We start from the raw sequence: 22,375 nt of genomic DNA, 5'->3' as shown, positions 1-22,375 counted from the left end.
TCTTCTTTATTTCTACCATTCATGCCATGCAGAGCTCACAACACTAACAGAGTAGCACTCAGACAACCTTTTGTTGATTAACTTCTGGAAGCCATGCTAGAAGAACATAGTTATGAACCCCAAGACTCCTGTTTTCAGAAGGCATGCAAAAATCAAAAACCATGGTGGTGATATACACATCCTACCAAATATAGAAGTGTCGTGTAAAATTATGAATGGACAAGCACTGGTCAATTTACAAAATGACCAAAAAAAGTCCTGCATTTACAGGTAAGTGAACTAGTGGGCCCCAGTCTTCCACTAGTTTAGATACATAACCTAAACCAGATGTATTTACATAGTTCTGGAATAGACATTTATATGAAACTTGAATATTTACAAATTTATGATTTAAAAACAGCCACATTAACTTTTATTAAATAAAAAGTATGTAAAAACAAGTACAAAAATGTGATTCCATTTCTTTAAAATAAAGAGACTGAACAATGTTGTTCAGGCAATAAAGTGCAAAGGGAGCAGTTATCCCAGTCATGCTTAATCCATAAATAACCCTTACACAGCAAGAAGGAATAGAAAAAGTAAACTGAGAGCAGACACAGCCACACTGTGGCTTAGTTATTCATGCACACTCACAAGGATCCCAGATACAGATAAGAGGCAACACGTGCCTCACACCTCACAAACAGGCTGTAAGGAATCACAGGTCAGATAAACCTAACACCAGGGAGTCATAAATTTCTGTATCATGACACACATATGCCATACACACTTTTATGAAATTCCATATTCTTCACCATTTTCTCCTCATGATGCAATCAACTAACATGACAACTTACTAAACTATAACAAGAGCTTCCGAACAGTTTTGCTCAGACAAATGCCAAAAATTGTTAGTTAGGGGGAGGTCTAAATGGCTATGAGATTGAGACAAAATGCTCTTATTAAAATTTTCCTTCCTCCTCCCCACCAGTTATAACCATGCCAAGATGGTATCTGGAAGGCAATCTTCTTGCTCTAGGGACCCTCTGAGCAAAGAAGAGCAGAACACAAATTCGGGAAGCTGAATACTGACACAAAACCAAACACTCCAAGCATTCACTTTACCAGAAAGAGGAGTTTCAACAAAGCCCTTCGTAGAGTACAAAGCAGGGTTTGCATATCCACACACACTCACCAATACGCACACCATGGTCAGTGGGATTACAATGTGTGTCAAGTGAATAACATCTGGACATTTTAAAGGTCAGGCACAAACTTTAGTACGCTTAGCACAGTATTCTAATTTATCAATTTGAAAATTTGTTACCAATAATTACAACTAGAGCTTTAACTGTAAATATAATGACATACTTTGCTTTCAACCAAAACAGGCCTCTGCTCATTTCAGAGTGCAAGATAAAAACAGCAAATCTGCACCTATTCTGACGAGAACAATGCTTTACCCACACACTGAGAAACAAGACTAGGCTTTCAGAACAATGAAGCAGTGCAATAGAAAGTGCATTCCTAGTTATCTACATTTTATGTATCCAGGAGGAGAAGGAAAAAAAAAAAAAAAAAGAGTTCTCATCAGTGCTCAGCCTAACTGAGCTTCAGTGTAGGAGTAGCTGAAGGTAGGAAGAGTCCAGGAGGAATAAACTATACAGAAATATTTCATTAAGCTGGTGAGCTCTTAATGTCTGTTCTGGCAACCATGGTGCTGTCTCCCAGCAGAATAACAGGAACTGTTTAACACCTGGCACCTGACAGCACTACAACTCTGCTGTCAGCTTGCTATAGATACACATATGTATCTATCTGCAACATGGAAATTGAGCAGTCTGATTGTGTATGGGTATTTTATTTTATTACTCATACTTTGCCATTACAACACAGCACTCCTGCAGCCAGTGATTTTGCTTTTTAGGCATATTTACACTTGGTGTAAAAGAAAATCCATTCAACAGGGAGAATATCTCATTTAATAGAAAAGGGTGATTTTGTATACAAAGTACTGTGGAGAAGTATAAGGCCACATGAAGAGCATCAAGTTGACATGGTGGCTATTTCTTAAGTCCAAACAGAATAGTACTACTTCTGGTGCTTTTGATACAGGTAAATGGAAGTCTTGAACAATTTTCTATAAGGTGCACAAGCATCCACAATACATAAAAAAACTTAATTTTCTATTTCTCCTGTATTCCAAATAATATAAACAGAGACCCAGCTAATTATTCATGGGTTGTGTTGCCGTTTTTGCATTTTTCAGTAGACTTTGATATGCTGGTTTAGTAGACTGAAAGGAAAGCATAATTTTTAGTGTCAAAGCTTCTAATGAGTATTTGTGCTTCTACATCCATCAGAGCAGTCTGGCTCCTCCAAACTTTGCTCAGGTGGAGTGCAGACTCAGGAATGCCCAGTATGCCAAACTTCTACCAAAAGTCACAATGGCTTCCACTTGCAAAGAGTAAACTGTTGAGGGTTTCAATGTTTCTTTTCCAAAAAATAAAGTCATTCTGTGTTTCTAAAAGGTGACACACTTAGACCTCAATCTTCCTACATCACCTGCACAATGAGGGTCTAACAGCACCAGCTCATTGCAGGATCAGGATCTAAAAGCATGAAAACCCCCAAAACCAGAGGTATCAAATATTACATGCTTATAAAATGCTCTGAATGTGATTCTTCAAGCTTACTGAAAAACCCTGGGTCTCATCCTGCACACCCCTTCTAATGCAGGCCAGTAATTTGCCTGCATATCAAGACCAAAATGAATAAATACAAAATATATTTGGTATAGAAAATACTAGTATAAAAATTAAAAATCACCCTGTTTCACTGTCCATCAAAATATTAACAGCAAGCATTACAAGTGATCTTTTTAAACTATTGCCAAAATAATTTCCAAAGAGTTCTGCTTTCCTGAAGTGCTGGTGATTGCATTTGCACAAATCTTGAAAAAATAGACAGGGAAGGGACTGAGGAAAGATACGAGAGATTTCTCACACAGTATTATTAACTGAGGACCTAAACTGAAGGAAACTAAAGTATGCACAAATGGGGGAGGGGGGGAGCCACTGACAGTTCTGTTGTAACCATCAGAGCTCTTCCTGACTTTCAGACAGTTTGTGGAGAAGGTATTTTCTCACACTAGCCCTGACAGACAGATGATGGCATGGGGATGAGCATACTCAAAGCACTGCTGCTTTTCGGTTTCTCTGCTGCGGCAATTCGATTTAGTTTGCCAACCTCCGTCTGCCAGCTGGGGATCTTCTTTGTGGTCATATGGCGGCGGGTGTGTTTTGTCAAGTGATCGCTACGCATAAAGCGACGCTCACACACAGGACAAGCAAACTTCTTCTCTCCTGTATGAGTTCTACGATGGCGAGAGAGTTCATCTGAGCGGGCAAACTTCTTATCACAGCCTTCCCAGTTGCAGCTGAAGGGCTTTTCTCCTGTAGGACATTAAAAAAAAAAACCACAACTTACTTTTTATTTGCTATGTTACAGTTTTATCAAAGAATTAATTTATACCCCACCTTGCAACAACCGAGGAATTTCACAAAACAATTCACATGTGCAGTCAACATTAACTTAAACACAAGCTGTATTCCAGTTTTAGAGAAAATCATAGATTTTGTTTTTATTTATTCTCTCATCTCCTTAAACCTTCTTTAATCAAGTCCAGTTTTTCCAGATATCCAAAAAACAGTTTAGTGAAAATGACTATTCACAAAGCTATGTTATCTTCCAACTGAACTAGAAGCAACACCCTCCCCCCATCCCTCCTATGTGACGGCAGCTCAAAGACTGCTATGTGTCATTAGCAAACATTGTAGGCAAAAGAAGTCTGGAACTCAGCCTCAGAGTCCTGCTAAAGTGATCCATTTCTACACACAAATACATCATGTCAGTGACTACTAAAGAATGGCCTATCCTGCCATCCGCACATACCTAGAAGTCTACAGATGGTTATGGGAGGTCTGGATGCCCAGGAATGAAAAGCAGTCATGAAGGCTTTCAACATTAACTTTTGCTCATCCTGGATGACCGCTTAACATCAGACCGATTCTAAACAACAAGATCCACCGCCTGCAGGCCCCACAAACCTCAACATAAATATGTATCACACAGCCCAAGTTTATCAATAACACTTTGGAACAGAACACAAGTTTCCACCAGAAAGGAAGCACCACAGGGAACTTTTATCTCATTTCACATATTGAGAGTTAAGTTTGACACTTGGTATATACAATGCCACCTAGCCAGTCAATAAGCAGAAGGAAAGGAGGACGAGACAGATAAACTGCTCTATCCACGGATCTTGTAAGGCTGATTGACTAGTGAAGGGTCAGTGTGCTTCACCTCCCATGTAGGTGGCTACAGTCTTAATCATGTTACAGGGGGACACAAAGCTTCCTTATGATGTGCAGCAGTATGTGCTCTAAATTAGACACCTTGTTCCTACTCTACAATTATCCTGTTGTGCTAGGTAAATTCAGGAGCCTGCAGCACTTGCACTCTCTAACCAGAAGCAAGGACTAGAAGCATATTTCTACCTCTGGGCTCCGGTTTACAAAGATTATCAGCTTCATTCAGGGTTTAAGCTATTTTCTCAAAGCAATTTTAAAGATAAGCTAGCAAATTAATGCCAATCCTGACACAGAAGCTGACATCCAGTAAACCACACTGTCTGCAGGGGGAAGGGAGGGTGAGGGAAAAAAGCCAAGGAAAAAGCAAAGTTTAACCAAACATTTGAATGAGCTATTCTGTACCAATCTCCCACTATGACTATCCCTCAATATAAAGAGCAACTCCTTCCAAGAGCTCAAAATTGAGTTTTAACATGACAGGATCTCTAACCTAGGAAAAGGATAAGTAAAACACGTTTATACTGTCTCCAAGATAACCAGATTTTATGGAGCAAGTCAGCTCATATTAATTACATTTATTTACCTTTAGAATTCCCTTTCTCTAAGCAACTAAATAGATCCACTATGTTCCTGCAGCAGCTCTACCTTCTAACACAGTAGCCCAAAATCTTAATACATACATATTTAGCCTAGACAAAACTCTAGAAAGCAATGTGCAGTAAATTAATTTTTTTCTTTTCTTTTACTCATGAATCAACCATTTTAAGTAGATTCAGCTATATGAAGCTCACTGTCCCCTAGAATTAAGACCAACTACCTGCTATGGTTTATTTACACACCAAACTCTTCCCATACTCAAAACAAAAAAACAAAACAAACAAAAAACCTTGCACAATTCACTAGTTCCAAATGTCAGAATTCCACTCATATCTAAACACAAACACACAAGCTAAGCTTTGCTCCACCTAAAGCCTGTGAAATTCAGCTAACATTATCAGGTCGGCTGAGGTCTCAGAACAAAGTCCATCTTGTTTCGCTTGCCCACAGAGAATGAACATTCTTCCATTCTCCAAGACGAGTAGACATTTCCCAATCACCTGCTTCTTCCCCTCCCACCCCAGAAAAACAGCACATTTCAACACCCTAATGTAAGTAAGAGCCATAGCAACAGAGGACTTTCGTGTCTTACATACCAGTGTGAGTGCGAAGGTGGGCTTTGAGGTGGGAACTTTTGAAATAGGTTTTCTTGCACCCTGGAAAGTTGCAAACATAATTCCTCCGTCTAGAAAAGTCCATCTGGGGGGCACAGCTTTGACCAGAAGCTATAAACACAGGAGCAGGAGCAAGGGGCAGTAACTTGGTGCTCCCAACAGTCATTACTGTTTGTGGGCACTGTGGTGTCTGTGTGACAGCAGTCTGTGGAAGAACCAACATAACAGTCCCCTGAGGCACAGAAGGTCCCATGAGTACAGGCTGAGAAAGAGGAGTTGTCTGTGGTAAAATTGGTTTGACTGGAGTTGAAACTGTTGGAGCTGAAGGCTTGACATAGGCATTAATCATACTGCTTTGTCCATTTAAAGGGATCATTTGACAGAGAACTTGGGGGCTTGAAACAGGGACAGGTGTCCCTGAGGTAGCTCTTTTTTGCAAGTCGTTCTCACAATTCTTTGGTAAGTGGGTCTGTGGTGAAGCAGGCCGGACTGGTAGTTGTCCCTTATTGGTCACAATATCACTGGAGTCATGCACATAAGGTTGAGGTACTGGAGAGGTTTTGTTAATTAAACCATCAGCAGCATGCGTGTCCTGTGGCAGTCTGGAACATCTTCGGTCATCTGCTCCACACCAATCTTCGGAACTGCTGTAGCCTGAAGTTACCTTTGTCTTCTCTTGCACAGCAGGAATGTGTTGGTAAGCAGAACTGTCACCTGTGTGACGTATCACACTTGTCGCCATGGCCCTGCAAGGCTGAGGGGCAAAGGATTCAGATATCACTGGCTTCTGACTGCACTGTCTCTCCATGTTTATAACTGATGGCTTGGTTATGGGAGATGCACAGGTCGCAGATGTGACTGAACAGGCAGCTGTATTTGCCATGACAGTCCTCGGTTTGGAATAAGTGACTTGTGAGGAGAGGAGCATAGCAGCTGATATCTCAACAAAGTCAGGGCTGTGAGGAGGGGTCATACACTGCAAAAAAAGAAAATACCATTATACAACAGTGCAATGTTATAGGACAATTTTCCGCAACCTTACTGTGAAAATAAAACTATCCTCCTCAAGTTTCTGAAAGCCTGCATAGTGGAGAAACTATGATTAAAGCATACACTTCTCATCTGATGGCCATTCTGAACAGGTTCAAAACTCTACCAATAAAAGGAAGACAATGATGCAGATGTAAACCTGCATAAAACATTGCATGTCAACTCACTGTACAACAAGAAAACTCTCATTTCTTCTCCTCAGTAACGAGTGCAGCTTATTAAGATGCTACGACCTCTCTGCTGTTCACAGAAAATAAATTAGCAATACATAGCGATTTAAATTTCAAACTTCCATTGAGACCTAGATCTTTTATTAATGATTACCCAATGAACTGATGGCTACTGCTGAGATGAACACAACTGGAAATGCTCTCCCTTCTCTTATTTATCCATTTCTCTCTATGCTCTCTTGCTGCTACCACATCGCCTTCTTTCTTTGACACTGAAAATTCATGCCTATTTCCTATGCTGCTGGAGAGACAGTTCCAATACTAAGAGGCAGGAGCGTGACAAAAGAAGCCCATTAACCAGCTGTCATCCCATCTCAATTTTTTCCTCTACTCTCTCTTCTTCTTTTTCCTGACATACCTGTATACTAAAAGCCTACTGGTTGAAATAAGCATCGTAACCTTCTAAAGCCTGAATAGCATAAAGCCCTTTCTTAATATCTTCTTTTGTTGCACAAAAATTGCAACAAAAAAATGTGATTCAACTGACATTAGTCAGCAACAGTAGACCAATACTTTGGAGAAACAATAGACTACATGTAGAAACACATAGTACAAGTTACCATTATGAAATAGTAAAATTAGTTAGTTTTTATGATTTCTCATACAGCACTAAAGTGAAACCAAATGTCATCAAAAGTCTTCTTCTTATAGTCCTTGCAGGTAAATCAATGCCAAGTTGCTGAGGCTCATTCTGCCACTCTCTTACTCAAAGTACTCCAAGAAAATTATAATAACCATCCAAATAAGATTTCTTAGCACACTTGTCAAAGTGAATACCCTGGTGGTAAAAGCTTTCCCACTTAGACTTAACAAGAGATCAAAGCACTACATATGCTATTCAGGAGACAGCAGAAAAACCCAAACCCAACAATGGACACCTTAATATTCTATGTATTAACATACACACACAAACATACTGCTGGCTATACTGTACCTATTCCATACAGAAGCAAGACAAATGTTTTTTCCAGCTAAGTTAAAACATTGCAGGGATGTAATGTCAAAATGTCATACATATTTATTTGCATTCATGTTTTTCTTACCAGTGTAGATAAATAATCCTTTGGTAATTCAGACGTAGCTTCAGCGTGCATTGTGAAATCACCCGAATCTGAGAAGGGTGTAAGCGGTCTTATCTTTAATATGTCACCCTTCTGTGCTCTTTGACCCCAGGAGCTCATACAAACAAGCGCTTCAACGGCTTCAATGTCATTCTTCTCTAAGGTACTGCAGGTAGACCTTTCGCTGTCATGACGCTGTCTTTCCCGGATAGACTCATAGATATCAGCAATGTCAACCTAAAGGTAATCGGATTACTGGCTGTTAGGACAAGTCAGAAAACAAAGCTGACACCACCCACATACTGTCTGCTCATGATGAAGGTCATCTGAAATAGATCCTATGCCTGAGGCAAAACTTTTAACAATCAGCTCAACTCTCACCCTCACCCTCAACCAGAGCACGGCTTGTCTCCCCATCCCTGTTAGTCTTGTTAAAAAAAAAAAAAAAAAAAAGTGACTTGCAGGAAAGGAACTGATATACATAGCATGTAGTTCAGGTTTTCAGAGTTACTTCCCTGGATTACATTGCTGTGAATAAACACATCCCACACCCGCACACAAGCAGAAAGAAAAGAATCCCAACTTCCAACATGAAAAAGTGAAGTTTAAAACAAAGCTATTTCCTAGACCCAAAAGACTGTTATTTAGCAGTAATCTTATACTTGTAATAATTTAGAAAAATAAGTCTCAGCTGACAGTAAGGTGCTCTAAGGTCTGATCCCTGTTCTACCATTGATTCAGGGTACCACACTTTGCAAAGCATTTTAATCTTATTTTACCAATAGGGAAACTGGAGTGAGGGGGAAGGAAAAAAAGTCCCACTGCACTTTGAAGAATAATTATTTGTACTGTATCTTAAAACACAAAATACCACACAGGTGCTAGATATCCCTAAACGCACTATCAGTAACATGAAAACAAATTTAATCGTATTGATTTGTTTCCAAATTGGAACATCATAGAAAATTGGGGGGGGGGGGGAGGGTATGCATGTGCGTGCAAACCTCTTGACTTCTCTCTGAAAAGGGTTCCTGAACTTCACAAAGCCCTCACAGTGCATATGGCAGTGACCAAAAACTATGGTGTGTTGTTCGTTTATCACTCACATGCTAACTTCTATTTGCTTTCATCCCTCTTCAGTCTCAACTAAGCATCCAAACTTCCTCAGTCTTTACACACACAAAACTAGATGTAAAAGCTGGGATTCAGAAGCATGGACCAAGATTCTTGAACCCCATGCTGTTATACAGAGCGCTTATGTATTGCGGCAAAAGGGTTTTGATTATAAAAGCAGCAGTGAGCACCACCACACCATTATGGCCAAAAGCCCTACATGGAACTATGCTTGCTGGGTGACATCACTTACACACTGCAGTCAACAAGAGTTTTGTTACTGACATGAGGTAAGTGACAATGGATCAATCCTGGCCCAGCAGTGTCACAAAGATACACTACTATGGGACACTGCCTCCATTACAGAGATGTGCATTGGCAAATATTTTAAACACAATGAATCAAAAATGCTAGTATTGCATCCACAGAGGTCTTTCACCTAGAAGAGGTACCACATGTGAAAATGTCAGGACCGGGGGGAGCAAGGGGTTAAAGCATTCAAAAAAAAACAAAAAAAGGAATCTAAGAGATTAACTGCTCTGATAAAGACTTTTAAGCATTTTCATTGAAAAACAGTGAAAAGGGTAATGAGAGCAAAAAATTGTAGCCTGCAAGCCTAGACTGCCTATCAAATAGGAGCCATACGACGTGAGGTTCTGCACTGAAGCCAAACAGACTTTGAGAATCCCTTGACTGCAGACACCAAACCAATATATATTTTTTTAAAGTTCGCCTTTTAGGATATCAGTTTTCCCTAAAGAAATACGAACAAAATATATATGGGGGGGGAAGCAGGGAGAGAAGAAAGCCTTCTCAAAGCAAGCGTTCAAGCCCAGGCTCTCTCTGCTGCCAGGGAAATGGCTAACCACGCCTGACCGCCTGTCCTCAGATCACCCCGCCGGGTGCCGAGGCCGCAGCGGCTGTATGTGCCCGGGCACAGCGGGGGAGCTGGCTGGGGCGTGGATCCGCAGCCGGCGGACGGGAGATCCCCCACAGCGCTACAGTGCTCGGGCCTGGATCCTTTCCCCTTCCCCCCTTTATCCCTAGCTAGGAGGCGAATACATGAAGGCAGGAGGAGGCGAGGGGAAGCTCTCCTCGGCGGCCCCGCTTCCCCCGCGCCAAACCGCCGTTGGCTGCCGCAGAGGAAGCGCCACCCTCGGGAAAGGGCGGCGGGGCGTCCCCACATGCCCGCGCCGCGGCGGCCGCCCACTCCTCATGTCGCTCCGGGGCAGGCTGGCGGCCGCCGCGCCGCGGGAGGCCGGGCGGCGCGCCTCGCAGGGCGGGGATGGCGGGAAGGGGCCAGCCCCCGCCATGCCTCCCTCCCGCCTCCGCACGGCCGCGGAGCGACGGCCGCCGCCCGCTCCGGCAGGTGACCCGGGAAAACACCGACCTCCCGGCCCGCGCCCCTGTGGGGGCTCCCCTCGGACGGGTAGCGGGCCCAACGGACCCCCCCACACACCCCACCCCGGGAAAACAACGGTCCTAACGGACCCCCATCCCTCCACACCCCGGGCAGGCAACGGTCCTAACGGACCCCTTCCCCGGGCAGGCAACGAGCCCAATGGACGCCCATCCCCTCCCCCCCCCCGGCCAGGTAACGGTCCCAGCGGACCCCCACCTCCCCATCCCACCAGGCAACGGTCCCAACGGACCCTCCTCGGGCAGATTAACGGGCCCAGCGGACCCCCACCACCCCCCCCGGGCCGGTAACGGGCCCAGCGGACCCCCACTTCCCCATCCTACCAGGCAACAGTCCCCACGGACCCCCACCCCGGGCAGGTAACGGTCTCCACGGACCCCCCACGCCCTCTGCCCGCCCGCCGAGCGGGTAACGGTCCTACCGGACCAGCTGCCCCGTCGCGGGCGCCTCACGGCGCTGCCCTGCTCTGCCCGCCGCCCATCGCCGCGGCGCCGGAGCGCACGTGCCCGGCCTCGCCCCGCACTGCCCAGGCGCGGGGGGCGCCCACCCCTCTCGCCGCCCGTGCGGAGGCTCCGTGGAGCCAGGCGGCTCCGTGCCGCCGTTCGCGCAGCCCGGAGGTGCGGTGCTTACCGCGGGCGCATCTCCCATCTCCGAGCAGGGCGAGCCGTGCATGGTGCGGCTCCCGCAGACAGCAGCGATGTGACCGGGCTGCCAGGAACAGGAGCAGCAGCAGCAGCCGGCACCGCCTCCTCCCCTTCCCCCGCCCGCCCGCGGGGCCGGGAGCCGAGCGGCCCGCGCGCCGGGGGAAACACTCCGCAATACTCCATGCACCAGACAGCGCGGGCGGGGAGCGGGGGGAGAGCGGGAGGGGGGGGCCGCTCCCCCACCAATCACAGCGCGGCCCGGCCCGCGCCCGGCCAATGAGCGGCACCGGCCGGCGTGATCGCAGCGTGCCGCGGGGCTGCCAGCAGGAAAGGCGGCGCGTGGGCACGTTCCGCGGCGGCCCAGCCGGTGGCGGGCGGGAAAGGCGAGGGGCGGGGCGGGGCGGGGCGGGGCGGGGGGGGCGCGCCGCGCGCTGGAAACTAGGGGAAAGGTCGGCGCGGGGGGCGGGGCGGAGCGCGCGCCGCCGTGCCGGGCGGTGGCCGGCGGGGCAATGCCGGGCGGGCGGGGCGGGGCGAGTGCGTCCGCGTCCGCGCCCGCGTCCGCGCCGCGGGGAAGGCGGGAAAACGCCTCAGGGAGCCCCGGGGCCGTGACCGCGGAGGGAGACGGGGAACAGGCCGTATGGGGCGTGCGCTGCGGTCAGGACAGGGCGCAGAGGCCATCTTGAGAAGCCGGAGGAAAAAAAGGGCTGGGATTCAATTTAGGAGGGACGATAAACTAGGGCAGGCTGTGCTGTCTGCAGTACTTTTTTTGGAAACATCCTCTTCCCTGAGATTGCTACATTCCTTTAATTTTTTTTCGTTAAATAAATTGCTGGCTGCAGCGTGGAGCTCGGAAATGGGGCCTCACATCTGTCTGACTGTATAGACCCAGATCAGCAAACTGGACCAGTGAAGAGATCCAGGATTCAAAATAACCCTACCCCCCTCCCCAGAAAAAGGGGCATTAATATTTTTTTGCTCTTGATGGTGGATTCGGGAAAGGAAACTAGCCCACAGAGAAAGCACCCTGCCAGGTTAACATGCTGAGCCCAGCCCTGTGGGTCAGACGGGCACCGCAGCTAGCAGCGAGGAGAGGATGGGGCTGTGTGGCAGGGGCCTGCGGTCAGTTTAAACCACCTGCCGTGGTGCCATGCACTGGGGTCAGCGGCGCCTGACAGCTGGTTTCCAGGAGGGCTTGATGGCTGCGCAGGGCAGTAGGTGCATCTAATCCTGTCACCCCAATGACGGCAGTCATGTCCTCTGCTGGTCAGCCCGGGCGCCGGTGGTGAGCAGTGGTGTCTGGGTGACGCCATCGTCTCACGCCATCCTCGGCAATGCAAAACCGCTCTCCCCCATGGAGACAACTCAGCGTGCTGGGACCTCCTGTCAGTCCCCCACTCAGTCTGGCCCAACTGGACTTCTGCAATATGGGAAGATGAAAGCTTCGCTGTGCATGGGCAGTGGGGACTTGTTTGACATCTGTTCCGTTCCCTTTGCTTCTTGCATCTCCCGTGTTCCCCCAGGAGCTGCCTTGTTAGAGGAGCAGCGAGCGCCTGCTGGGATTCCCCACTTCGCGCCCCTCTCTGGCATTTTCCTGACCCACTTCTCTGAATTCACCTGAATACATCTGGATTTGGATTGTCCCCTTTCTGGCCTAACAGGAGCAGTCTTTAATTCTGGGCCAATGTCCCTCCACAGGGGGGTCCCTCCGGGAGGTCCCTGCCACAGTCATGTCATGGTGCTATTGCCAGCCATATTTTAGCAAATCTTCAAATTACAATGGCTCAAGAACTTACAAAATTAGAAGAAATGTGTGTTCTTTCTTTTTTTACTTTCTTGTCCCTAGCCCTTTCTTCCCTTTTTAATGGAAGCTGAAACTCATCAGTCACCAGTTGACAGCAAGATTTGGGGTTTTAATGAAAACACCAAATCCTCCACAAGGCTTCTGCAGACATTGCAAGGGCTGATAACTTTGCCACAGTGCAGAGGGTTTAGACTATCTCACCTGAGCTCCTGTCCCTGACAGTACTGGCCATCAAAGAGGGAAAGATCGATCTTCCCAGGACTGAAGTTCCTGCTGGGCTGATATCCCAAGTAATGTGCAGAGGGATGGAAAAAGTGATCGAGCTCGAGGGAGGAGGGGGGCTGCAAGGTAAAGCCCTTCAGCAAGCTCTAGCTGTCAGGAAGGTATCTCCAGACTTCTCTCTGAAGACACGGTGGTGCACATGCTCTGGTTTCTCACTTTCTTAAGGGGATATGTTTCATGGTAGGTGTTGAGAGAAGGCCAGGCCAGCAGCCCTCAAGCTAAAATGTGACAGAAGTGAGAAGATAAAACTCTGAAAAATGCCCCTCTAGGGACAGATAATTGCAGTGCACAGGCTAAATACACCTCCAGTTCAAAGGCTAGCTGTCTGCTTGGCAGAGCTGCTTCAAATTCCAGCTAACTGCCTTTTTCAGACATTTCTTCAAAAGTGCCCTGAAATAATTTATATGGTGCTGCTGCAAGCCTGCAGAGCATGCAAGCTGAGTCCTGGCGGGGAGGGCTGCAATGGTAGCATCCTAAACCGGAGCCCAGAGCCGCAGCAGCAAGCTGCAGTATGTCATCGAGGATGCGCAGTCCAAGTTTTAGACACACTGTTCATGATGCTAACCTTCTCCCAACCTGGTTGCCCTTGCGTCACCAGGGGGAGAGGGAGGCTATTATTATTATTATTATCATTATTATTATTATTATTATTATCTCTGGGTTTATTGCAAACAGATTTATTGAAGATGGCTATACAGTGTAGTCACAGCAAGCAAATCTTACTGCGCATTTGTTATTGCCTGAGTCTCAGTTTCTTACCCCTCCAACAGTTTCTTGTCAGAGGTTCTCTTAATTCCAGGAGAGCAACCTTGAGAGGCATCCCAGCTCAAGGGGAGATTCACCGCCGTGCAGCCCGCTGCCGTGCAGGAGAGCTCAATGGGCTCTAGGCTGCAGTGCTATTTATGGGCACGGAGTTGGACTCATGGTCATACAATATTTGGTGTGGAGATGTACCTTTTTTTGCTGATCGCATGCCATGTTGGGGAAAAGATACCCCTTTTTGCTGATCTCATGCCCATTTCTGGCCTCACCAGTTGCAACCAGTATCACCTAGTTCCTCCTGGTCAGCCCTGGGCGCTGTCAGTTATTTGCTGTCAGCTGGGGCCTGAGATGGGAGGGGTGGGGTAGTTGTGCTCCACCACACTTTGGGCCCAAGATGGGGGGGTGTAGTTGTGCTCTGCCACACTTCCACCCCATGACCATAGTCAAATCTCTGATGCTTTCACAGAGTGGTGGTGCGATCACTCTTGCCTCTGTGTCATAAATATATATGGTGGTTATTTCCTCTCTTACAGGTTTACTCTCCGGTAGAGCATTTTTCTCCAGTTCGGCTGGGGGAAGAGGCTGGTATGAGAGTGTGAGGACTTGTTTCACTATTACTGATTTCATACCTCTAATTGCTACTATTACAACAATAATGGTTATCAAAACAGTGAACAATAGTTGGAGTAGGCTTGCAAGCCATCCCGAAAGTCGGAAACCCATCAGTCTGAATATTTGATTTAGCCATGATGAGTGTATTGCATCCCGGATGCTTGCGGAGTTGACTGCTACTTGCCAGATTCGCGTAATTTGCAGGGACAGTGGCTGGGAGACGTTGGGAATGTGCATGCAACAGTTGTCACCGGAGATGTTCAAGAAGGCACAGACTCCTCCCTTCTTCAACAGCATGAGGTCCAGAGTAGTTTTCAATGGTAGTGTCATACGGGTGGTCGCATCTCCATGCTCATTTAGCAGAGCTAGGCTGTTCGCTGTGGCATTAGCCATTATTTCTACCTGATCAGTCAGTTGCACTAATTGCTCTTGGGTTTTAGCTGATGCAATTCCCCAGCCGAAATATCCTTCTAATCCCCAGAGCAAGCGCTTCCGAACCTTTTCTCCATGTGATAGGTCTCACCATAGAACTGACCTTTTAACTCATCCCCACTTTTGAGAGGAAGGGAGGCCTGGGTAATATGACTTAGGGCAGAGCAGTGGGATAGCTAATGAGCATTGTACCCCAACAAGCGTAGCAGGGAGCGGGGTATATAGCGTGCGATCCAAGCATGCCCAAACCATTCCCCTTGGGGCTGGCACAGTTGCCTTTTCACATTCGGCTACCCAGGTCCTTTTCCCGTCTGTGGGATAAAAATCATCTCTAAAGAGTTTCTCAGTGAAATTAGGTGCTGAGTTGTTGGCACAGAGACAACCTTGCATTAGCGCACGCCATAAGGGGGGAAAGGTCATGAGCAGATGGAATGAGGCATTACAGGGCAACGGGAGTGTGCACTTCCATTCAGGATTTTCGGGAGGGGGGTTGCGAGAGTGTTTGGGTCCTCTCCAAGCACACCCCCATAATGATCCTCTTCCTCCCCACTGACATGATTTTGGGCAAAGGGAGAATTTAGTCTGTTTTCCTTCTCTTAGCGTCCGCTGAGTTCCATCCCGACAGTACATCGGACACTTGTGTCCTTTGACTTTGGGTCGTACCGCACACCATGGGCAGGTTCTTCTAACCACTCCCATTTCAATGAGTGATCTTCTTAACTCCATTGGTCAAGAGCACAAGGGAGCCCCCATAGAGGGGTAGTGCATGGGATGGTGGTCTTCCTTCCCCATGCAGTACCATCTGGGTACACACCTTGGTCGGTGCAGGTTTTACCTTTTAGGCCCCAAAGCATTGAGGGCCAGCTATAATTGCGCCACAGTGGGTGCCTGGCTTCTGATTGGAAGACAAATGACCCTCCTTTAGCACAGCTATTATTTAAGTCTTCCTCTAAATTTGGGAAGTGGAGGCGGATGGGCAGTGGGTTCCCCTTGGTCGATACCAGGTTGTTTAAAGAAGCTTTAATCGAGGAGGTATTAATAAGGTGGCCAAAGAGTTGTATTTGTTTTAGGATTACATTGGATTCGAACTCCTCATTTTGTGGGGGTGTTCCTATACCATCAGTAACAAGTACAAGGGTTATCATTCCTCCCACTATCCTTATCATTTGGAATGAATTCATTTTACACAGGATTCCCTCCGGATGAATTTGACCTTTTTGGGGGTAGTACTTCCTCAGTTAGGGTTTAGCAATCTGGGAAAACGATAAGCAGTACTACCAGTTTCAGTCCTGCCAGTAGGATTCATAGTTTCAGGCCTCACTCACTGATCCTGTGAAAATAAGAACATTATGTCTTGGCGTGGTGAGTCCAGATGGGTTACCCCTTAATGACTGGGATATATCTGTCTTTAGTAAGCCAGAGATGACTTCTGCTCTGGCTAGGATATATTTCCACCCCGTGGCTGTACGAGGTAGGGGCCCCACGTAATCAATTTGCCAGGCGGACCACAGGGACTTCCCTGTTTTCAAGTGCAGCGCTGGTTGGAGAGCTGCACTTCCTGCTCTCAATCTTAATCTACGTTGTGGGCACTCAGTGCCTTCAGCTGCCACCTGGCTTCTTAACTGGCCACACTGGGGAGTTATATGGGGAATGGGTTTGGAGGATGATCCCTCTCTGTAATAGATCCTGTATTACGTTGTGGACCCCTCTCCTGGCTGCAGCAGATAGAGGGTATCAGGACACATGGGTGATTTTAGAATCTGGCAGAGGAGGAGCAATCCTCAGTAGCCTGACTTGGGTTGCCTTGCTGTCCTCCTCCCAGCCTGTCTGCTGGGGTCTCCCAAATGCCCAGGTACTACCATCTGGGAGCAACCACTGTCTGCCATTCAACACATCAAATCCCAAGACATTGTCCCTGCTCTCAGTGACAGCCAGCTGGCACAGGGTTGCTCGCTTCTCATCGGGGAGGCGCAGATAAGCTCTTGCTACCAGGCACACCTCGCTTCCGCTGGTGTATCCGAGTAGACGGACTTGGTGCCTCCCCACAGTGACCCCTGCCCTCTTTGCTGCCACCTTTGAGAGGGTGGACATCTGAGCCCCTGCATCAATAAGGAATTTGGTTGGGATTTGATGAGTCCCTAAAGGAAGGTAGATGTGGGGTCCCTCCACAGGATCCCGCTGGAAGGCCTCTATTCTCCGGACGGGGAGGCCCCAGTACCCATCCGGGGCCCACTGTTTTTTTGCTTCTACAGCCTTTAGCTCCTCCCAGAGACGGGAGAAGGGGTTATTGGCGCGCGGAGGTGCGGTGGGAGTAGTGCCCTCCTGTTTCCTTTCCCCTTTATCTAATCTTGTTTCCTGCCCTGCAGGGGACACATGCCAAAAGGCGTCTATTAGATTAGCAATTGTCCCTGTCGTTTGCAGCACTGTGTGCCATAGTTGATTTCTTCTTTCCCTTTCTGCCTGCAGGGTGGACTTTCCTTACCTCTCAACCGCAATTCTGACCACTTTCCTGACCACTTTCCTTATCTGGCAAGTGCCAGGGCCCTCCGGGGGCCAGGGCCTGGATGGTGGCATGGGCTCATCACATCCCATCCCATTTCCTGTCCATGGGTGACCACTTGGTGTAAGAGATCAGCCCACAGCCCATGTGGGAGGAGCCACGTGGGTATCTCCTCCCGCTGTTGAATTAAATACGCCTAAGTACGCCTTCAAGGTATGAGGCGATCCTCTTATCAAGGGCTTTAGATACGCCTGGTCCCCTGGGTCCCCATTCCCTGATCGCTTGTAGGCAGGTGGCCTCATTCACTGCTTCAGTCAATCCCATTAAGGTGTGGATGGGGACCACTAACGGCTCCCCCTGCTCATGGAGATTGATTCCTCCTGCCCAAAAGGCAACTCAGGAAGTCAGAGAAGGAAGGTGACCCTCCAGTTCTAACTGCTCGTAGTTGGCACTGACGTTCCTGGGGCCCAGTCCGAGGACTGGAGAGAGACCTGAAAGTGCTGGCAAAGTACTTACACAGCAGCCTTGAAAATAATGTGTTCTGCTCTTGTCTAAGTACTGAGGGTATCGCTTCTGGATGTATTGCTAACCCAATCAGCAGTGAGCCAGAAAGCTGTGGGCACAGTGGGGAAAGCTATTTGGTAGCTTTCACCGGCAATTCTGGATATTAATATCTTTTTTTACATGAGTTTGTCACCGTGAAAAGGTGATTCAAATGCACGATATAATATTAAGCAACCCACAGCCTCACCTGGAATGGCTAAGTGAAGTGATTTGCCGCTGGCTAGGCTGGTAGCACAGGGAGACCAGTGTCTGTCGGCTGACCACTGTTGTCTCAACATTTCCTTGTACTCACACCCTGGCCAGCCTGTATCTCTGCTTTGTGTCTTGTGTTATGCTTAGGCCGCAAGTTCTGTTTGGGTTTGCATGGTACCTACCATCATGGAGTTGTAATCCATGAGGCAGGGTCCTATGCATTGTGATAATATAAAAATAGTAATCATTCAAACCTCAAAGCCAGCTTTAACATTAGTTACAACCACAAAGGTAAACCAGTTGTGCAGCTGTGAGTGAAACAAACTCAGGAAAAATATCATCACTCAGTGACTAATAAGTGTGGTGGTGTTCAGAACAAAAAAGTGGGGGGTACAGGATACAGCCCTTCTTTAATATAAATTAGTGACTGTTCCTTGTAAGGCAATAGCCGCTCATACTCTCCCATATTGAGGAAAACATTAGGGAATTACAAAAGTATGAAAATACTTCACAGTTTTATTTTGCCTTTTTCTCAGCTCAGCTGTAGTTCAGAAGCAATTGTATTTGTCTCTTTTCTGCTTGTTGAAACACATGCAGTTTCTGCCTAAAACACTTGCATGTATAGCCTTAGTCATTTACAGCACAGATTTTTAGTTGAGTAATAGCATCTGAAAGAAATACAAAAAATTTGTCAGTGAAGAAACCATAGCAGGGAAGCAGATTGATTGTGAGGGGCTGTTACATCACTCCTCCTTGTGCCACATGCCTTTGGATGTTTTCCCATATAACATACCCCAGGCTGTGCTTACACATTCAGAGTCCCAAAGCACAAATTGCTAGACGAGGGGTCTTCTGTAGTCTATAGATGCAAGACGTTGCAGTTGAAAGAAGTGATGTTACAAGTCTGTACTCCTACTTGCACTATAGGGAAAACGTGGTTGACTGTTCCCTTTGCTGAGCTAAAAATGGCAACTTGTTCTACTGCTGCCTGCTAACGCGGTATTAGTGTACCAGTATTATAGATGGGGAAGGAGCATCTCCTTCACCCTCACGTTAGATGTCAATAACAGAGCATGGATCTGAACCCCACATAGTCCAAGTCCCCCAGCCATAACATCCTAGAACTTCTCATCTGTCCTGTCTTACTTCTTCCCCTTTTTCATTTCCTTTTCCTAGGCTGTACTCAGATGAACATTAATGCAGTTAATCTGATCTTGCTTTGTCATACTGCTGCTTGCATCCATGGACTTTCCTGTATGTTTCAACCACCAAATTCATGCAACAGCATAGTTTCCTAAGCAATATAATAGCTTGTTATTAGGTTAATCCACACTGGTGGAGGTTTCTCTCCTGAAGCTAACACCAGAGCTTCATAAAAGAGCACGCTTTTAAGCTGGTAAAGCTATTACTGAAATTTCTGTCATGATTATGTTTCTGAGTTGTCATTGATTCTGTCAATGATTATATCCTTAATCAATAGAAAGGGAATTAATGAAAAGTAACCTGGAACAAAACCCAAACATCCTTAATACTCATTTCGGAAAAGCTCAGGTGAGTCTACGCAAGTACATGCCTGAAAGGAAAGAGGGTGGCTGCAGGACCCTGGTACTCCTGCAATACCTAGCTGTGGCAGTGACCCCAGGTCCCAGCCCACTAGAGTTTTCCTCTGCCAGCCTGCCCTGCATATTCACTAATGCTCTGGTATCCTCAGGATTTGACCTTTTTGAGTACCATTTGGTTTTATAAAGGCCCATTTAACTCAAACCATTTGCAAACATTTCAGAGAAAAGCTTTCTTTGTCAAAGATAGACAGTGTCCTTGTTTTGATACAGGAATAGGCAGATGTAAGTTGCTTCAATGGAGGGTTGAGAAAGCTCTACTCCAGTTATCTTATCCTTTAGAAAGGCAGGGAAGACAACAGAAGAATCAAACATTGCATGCAAGTAGGAGGGAAAATATTTAAAACTATAATCTGAAAACAACCAAAGGACACATGGGCAGCTCTCCCCCATTCCCCTTTTGCAGATAACTATAAAGGGGAATACAATAAACAACACAAATCAAAAGAGAGTAGAAGAAGATTATGGGCTCAGACTCTACTCCTAATGTTTACCAGCAGTTAAAAATAGACCAAAGCAGTTGTCTTTGGTGTATCTTTAGGGTTAGAGAGTGCAATTTGGCAGCAGCATCTGGTCTGGCTGAATACAGCAGAAGGCTACTGTAGCAAATATATATAGCATAACTGATAAGGAGATTTAAATAGATACACATAATTACAGTCAGAATTCTCATGCAGCAGAGATAAGAAAATACATCAGGAGAAATGAAAGATTCGACATATGTGTGAATGTGTCTCTCCCACCATTTTCCCTCCTCCTTTACGTACTTTAGGGATGGAGCAACCTGAGAGCCAATGAGGCTCTGGATTGACGAGAAACACGCTTCATCACCTGAAATGGCAGCGAACGGAGAAGTCACCCACTGCTGAGCCAGTGAAACAGTCTGTCAGGTTGTGCGTGATATTAACTGATGGAAACAGCTGGTAGCAACCCTGACGGTGGGGAGGAGGACACCAGGGGATGAACACACCAGCCTCAGTGGAAACTGTAAAGTTATATAAGGCAGTTAGAGTTATAGAGTTATATAAGGGATATCCATGAAGATTAGGAGGGGGAAAGGGAAAAAAGAAGCAGATGGACCAACAGGAATAATTCTCATTAGAATAAAATCTGAATGCAAAATCAAATATAAATCCACAGGATTTTACACAGACTTTGGTCCAGCTTGATAGCTAGGGTCTGTGTGAACAACATTTTGACTGATTGTTTGCTTCCCTAGTGAGCTAACAGATGAAGCTGTACAGACCATTCAATATTCTCCTGTTGTTTAACTTTTCCTGTATTTATGGATATCACCATACCAGCAACAACACAGAGCTGAAGGGATGTGCTACCAATGTGCTGAAAGAGGCCAGTGAAGCACTAAGCAGTACATAAGAGAGAATAGGAATGCAAATAGACAGTCTGTCCTCACTGTCCTGCTGTATTTGGGACAGCTGCTGAAAGGGAGCCCTCGTTCATCACTGCGGGTTATCAAATAACACAGCAAATTCCCCTGCTGCCCACTGAGTGATGAGCCCTGGCCTGTATGAGCAAACTGTGTACATGGTCACTGGCAGAGACAGGCTGTGAAAGAGCAACCCTTGCCCAGAGACAGGATGAAGAAGCGCTGCCCCTTCCTCCATCCCAAACTAGCAAACGTAAAAAGTTTGTTTCTTCCTAGCCTGCATCTCTTGTAGCATAGAGTATTCAGTTTTGCAAACATTAAGCTTTAAGTACACAGATGAGTGGCTTGAGCACAGTGTCCAAGCAGTGGGGAAGCAGCCAGGATGTCATAAGGAAACACAGCCAGTTTACAGCAAAACAAAACTGTTAAAAGAAAGCAGTCACATAGACTGTTTCCCACTTTATTTTGGACCCTGGATGCTTACAGAATAAACACACACTACCAATTTCCAAAAACATGTTTCTACCTGAAAAAATATTGCCTGCATCAAACATTCCTGGCACCTGGCAGTACTACAAAGAGAAATCATCATTCAAGCAGATTTTTTTCAGAGTATGCGAAATATAATGTTTACTGAATTAAAAAAAAAATTCAAACTACAAATATTGATTACAGGTGAGGAGCCTCCAGAGACCCACCATAATAGAAATAATAAATTAAATGACAATAATAAGTATGACACAATAGAGCACCATCTGCTCACTCTAATGTACCATCTGTTTTTTCCATTGCTGTTATTTGTGCTCTGATCTTCTTTTGGTGACAATGGAAGATGGATTCAAATACACATTTCTTGAAGTTCAGCAAAAATAAAAATGGAATACTGTTTATTTATTGCTCTGAATAAATGCCTGGCTTCATCTTTTTCCCCTTACTATTGACCTATTACTGTTACCTAAACCCAAACATATTTTCTGACACACGGTATATTAAAGCATTAGCAACATTGACAGATGTTCCTCTCTTTTGGTCATCTCACAACTTGCTTGGGCATGTATCAAGCCTATGTGTAAAAATGTTTTTCATCATGAATCATCCTTCACATTTTGTTAACTCTGAAGTGTTTTTGTGCAGCACTGGGAT

The 22,375-nt window shown here is 46.2% G+C and overlaps 1 protein-coding gene across 1 annotated transcript; it reads right to left on the bottom strand.

The window, feature by feature from the left end:
- Nucleotides 1-404: 404 nt before the first annotated feature.
- On the bottom strand, nt 405-11,139 carry KLF11 (KLF transcription factor 11). Its single transcript, XM_067294285.1, has 4 exons — nt 11,068-11,139; nt 7,887-8,141; nt 5,546-6,539; nt 405-3,434 (listed from the first exon to the last, which is right to left on the bottom strand). Exons 1-4 carry the CDS (start codon nt 11,107-11,109, stop codon nt 3,130-3,132), a joined length of 1,596 nt encoding a protein of 531 aa, XP_067150386.1. The 5' UTR covers nt 11,110-11,139; the 3' UTR covers nt 405-3,129.
- Between the last annotated feature and the right edge of the window lie 11,236 nt (nt 11,140-22,375).

The sequence above is a fragment of the Apteryx mantelli genome, chromosome 3 (assembly GCF_036417845.1).
Source record: "Apteryx mantelli isolate bAptMan1 chromosome 3, bAptMan1.hap1, whole genome shotgun sequence".
Lineage (NCBI taxonomy): Eukaryota > Metazoa > Chordata > Aves > Apterygiformes > Apterygidae > Apteryx > Apteryx mantelli.
The sequence above is the reverse complement of the archived record's forward strand: the minus strand, read 5'-3'. Positions and strand labels throughout refer to the sequence as shown.

What these genes read in the sequence shown, in the direction of transcription:
- KLF11 (XM_067294285.1), bottom strand. Translation starts at nt 11,109, where the DNA reads ATGCACGGCTCGCCCTGCTCGGAGATGGGAGATGCGCCCGCG. An exon ending in AGATGGGAGATGCGCCCGCG is followed by an intron (nt 8,142 to 11,067) that starts GTAAGCACCGCA and finishes GATTACCTTTAG; the next exon opens with GTTGACATTGCTGATATCTA. An exon ending in AGGATTATTTATCTACACTG is followed by an intron (nt 6,540 to 7,886) that starts GTAAGAAAAACA and finishes CTTTTTTTGCAG; the next exon opens with TGTATGACCCCTCCTCACAG.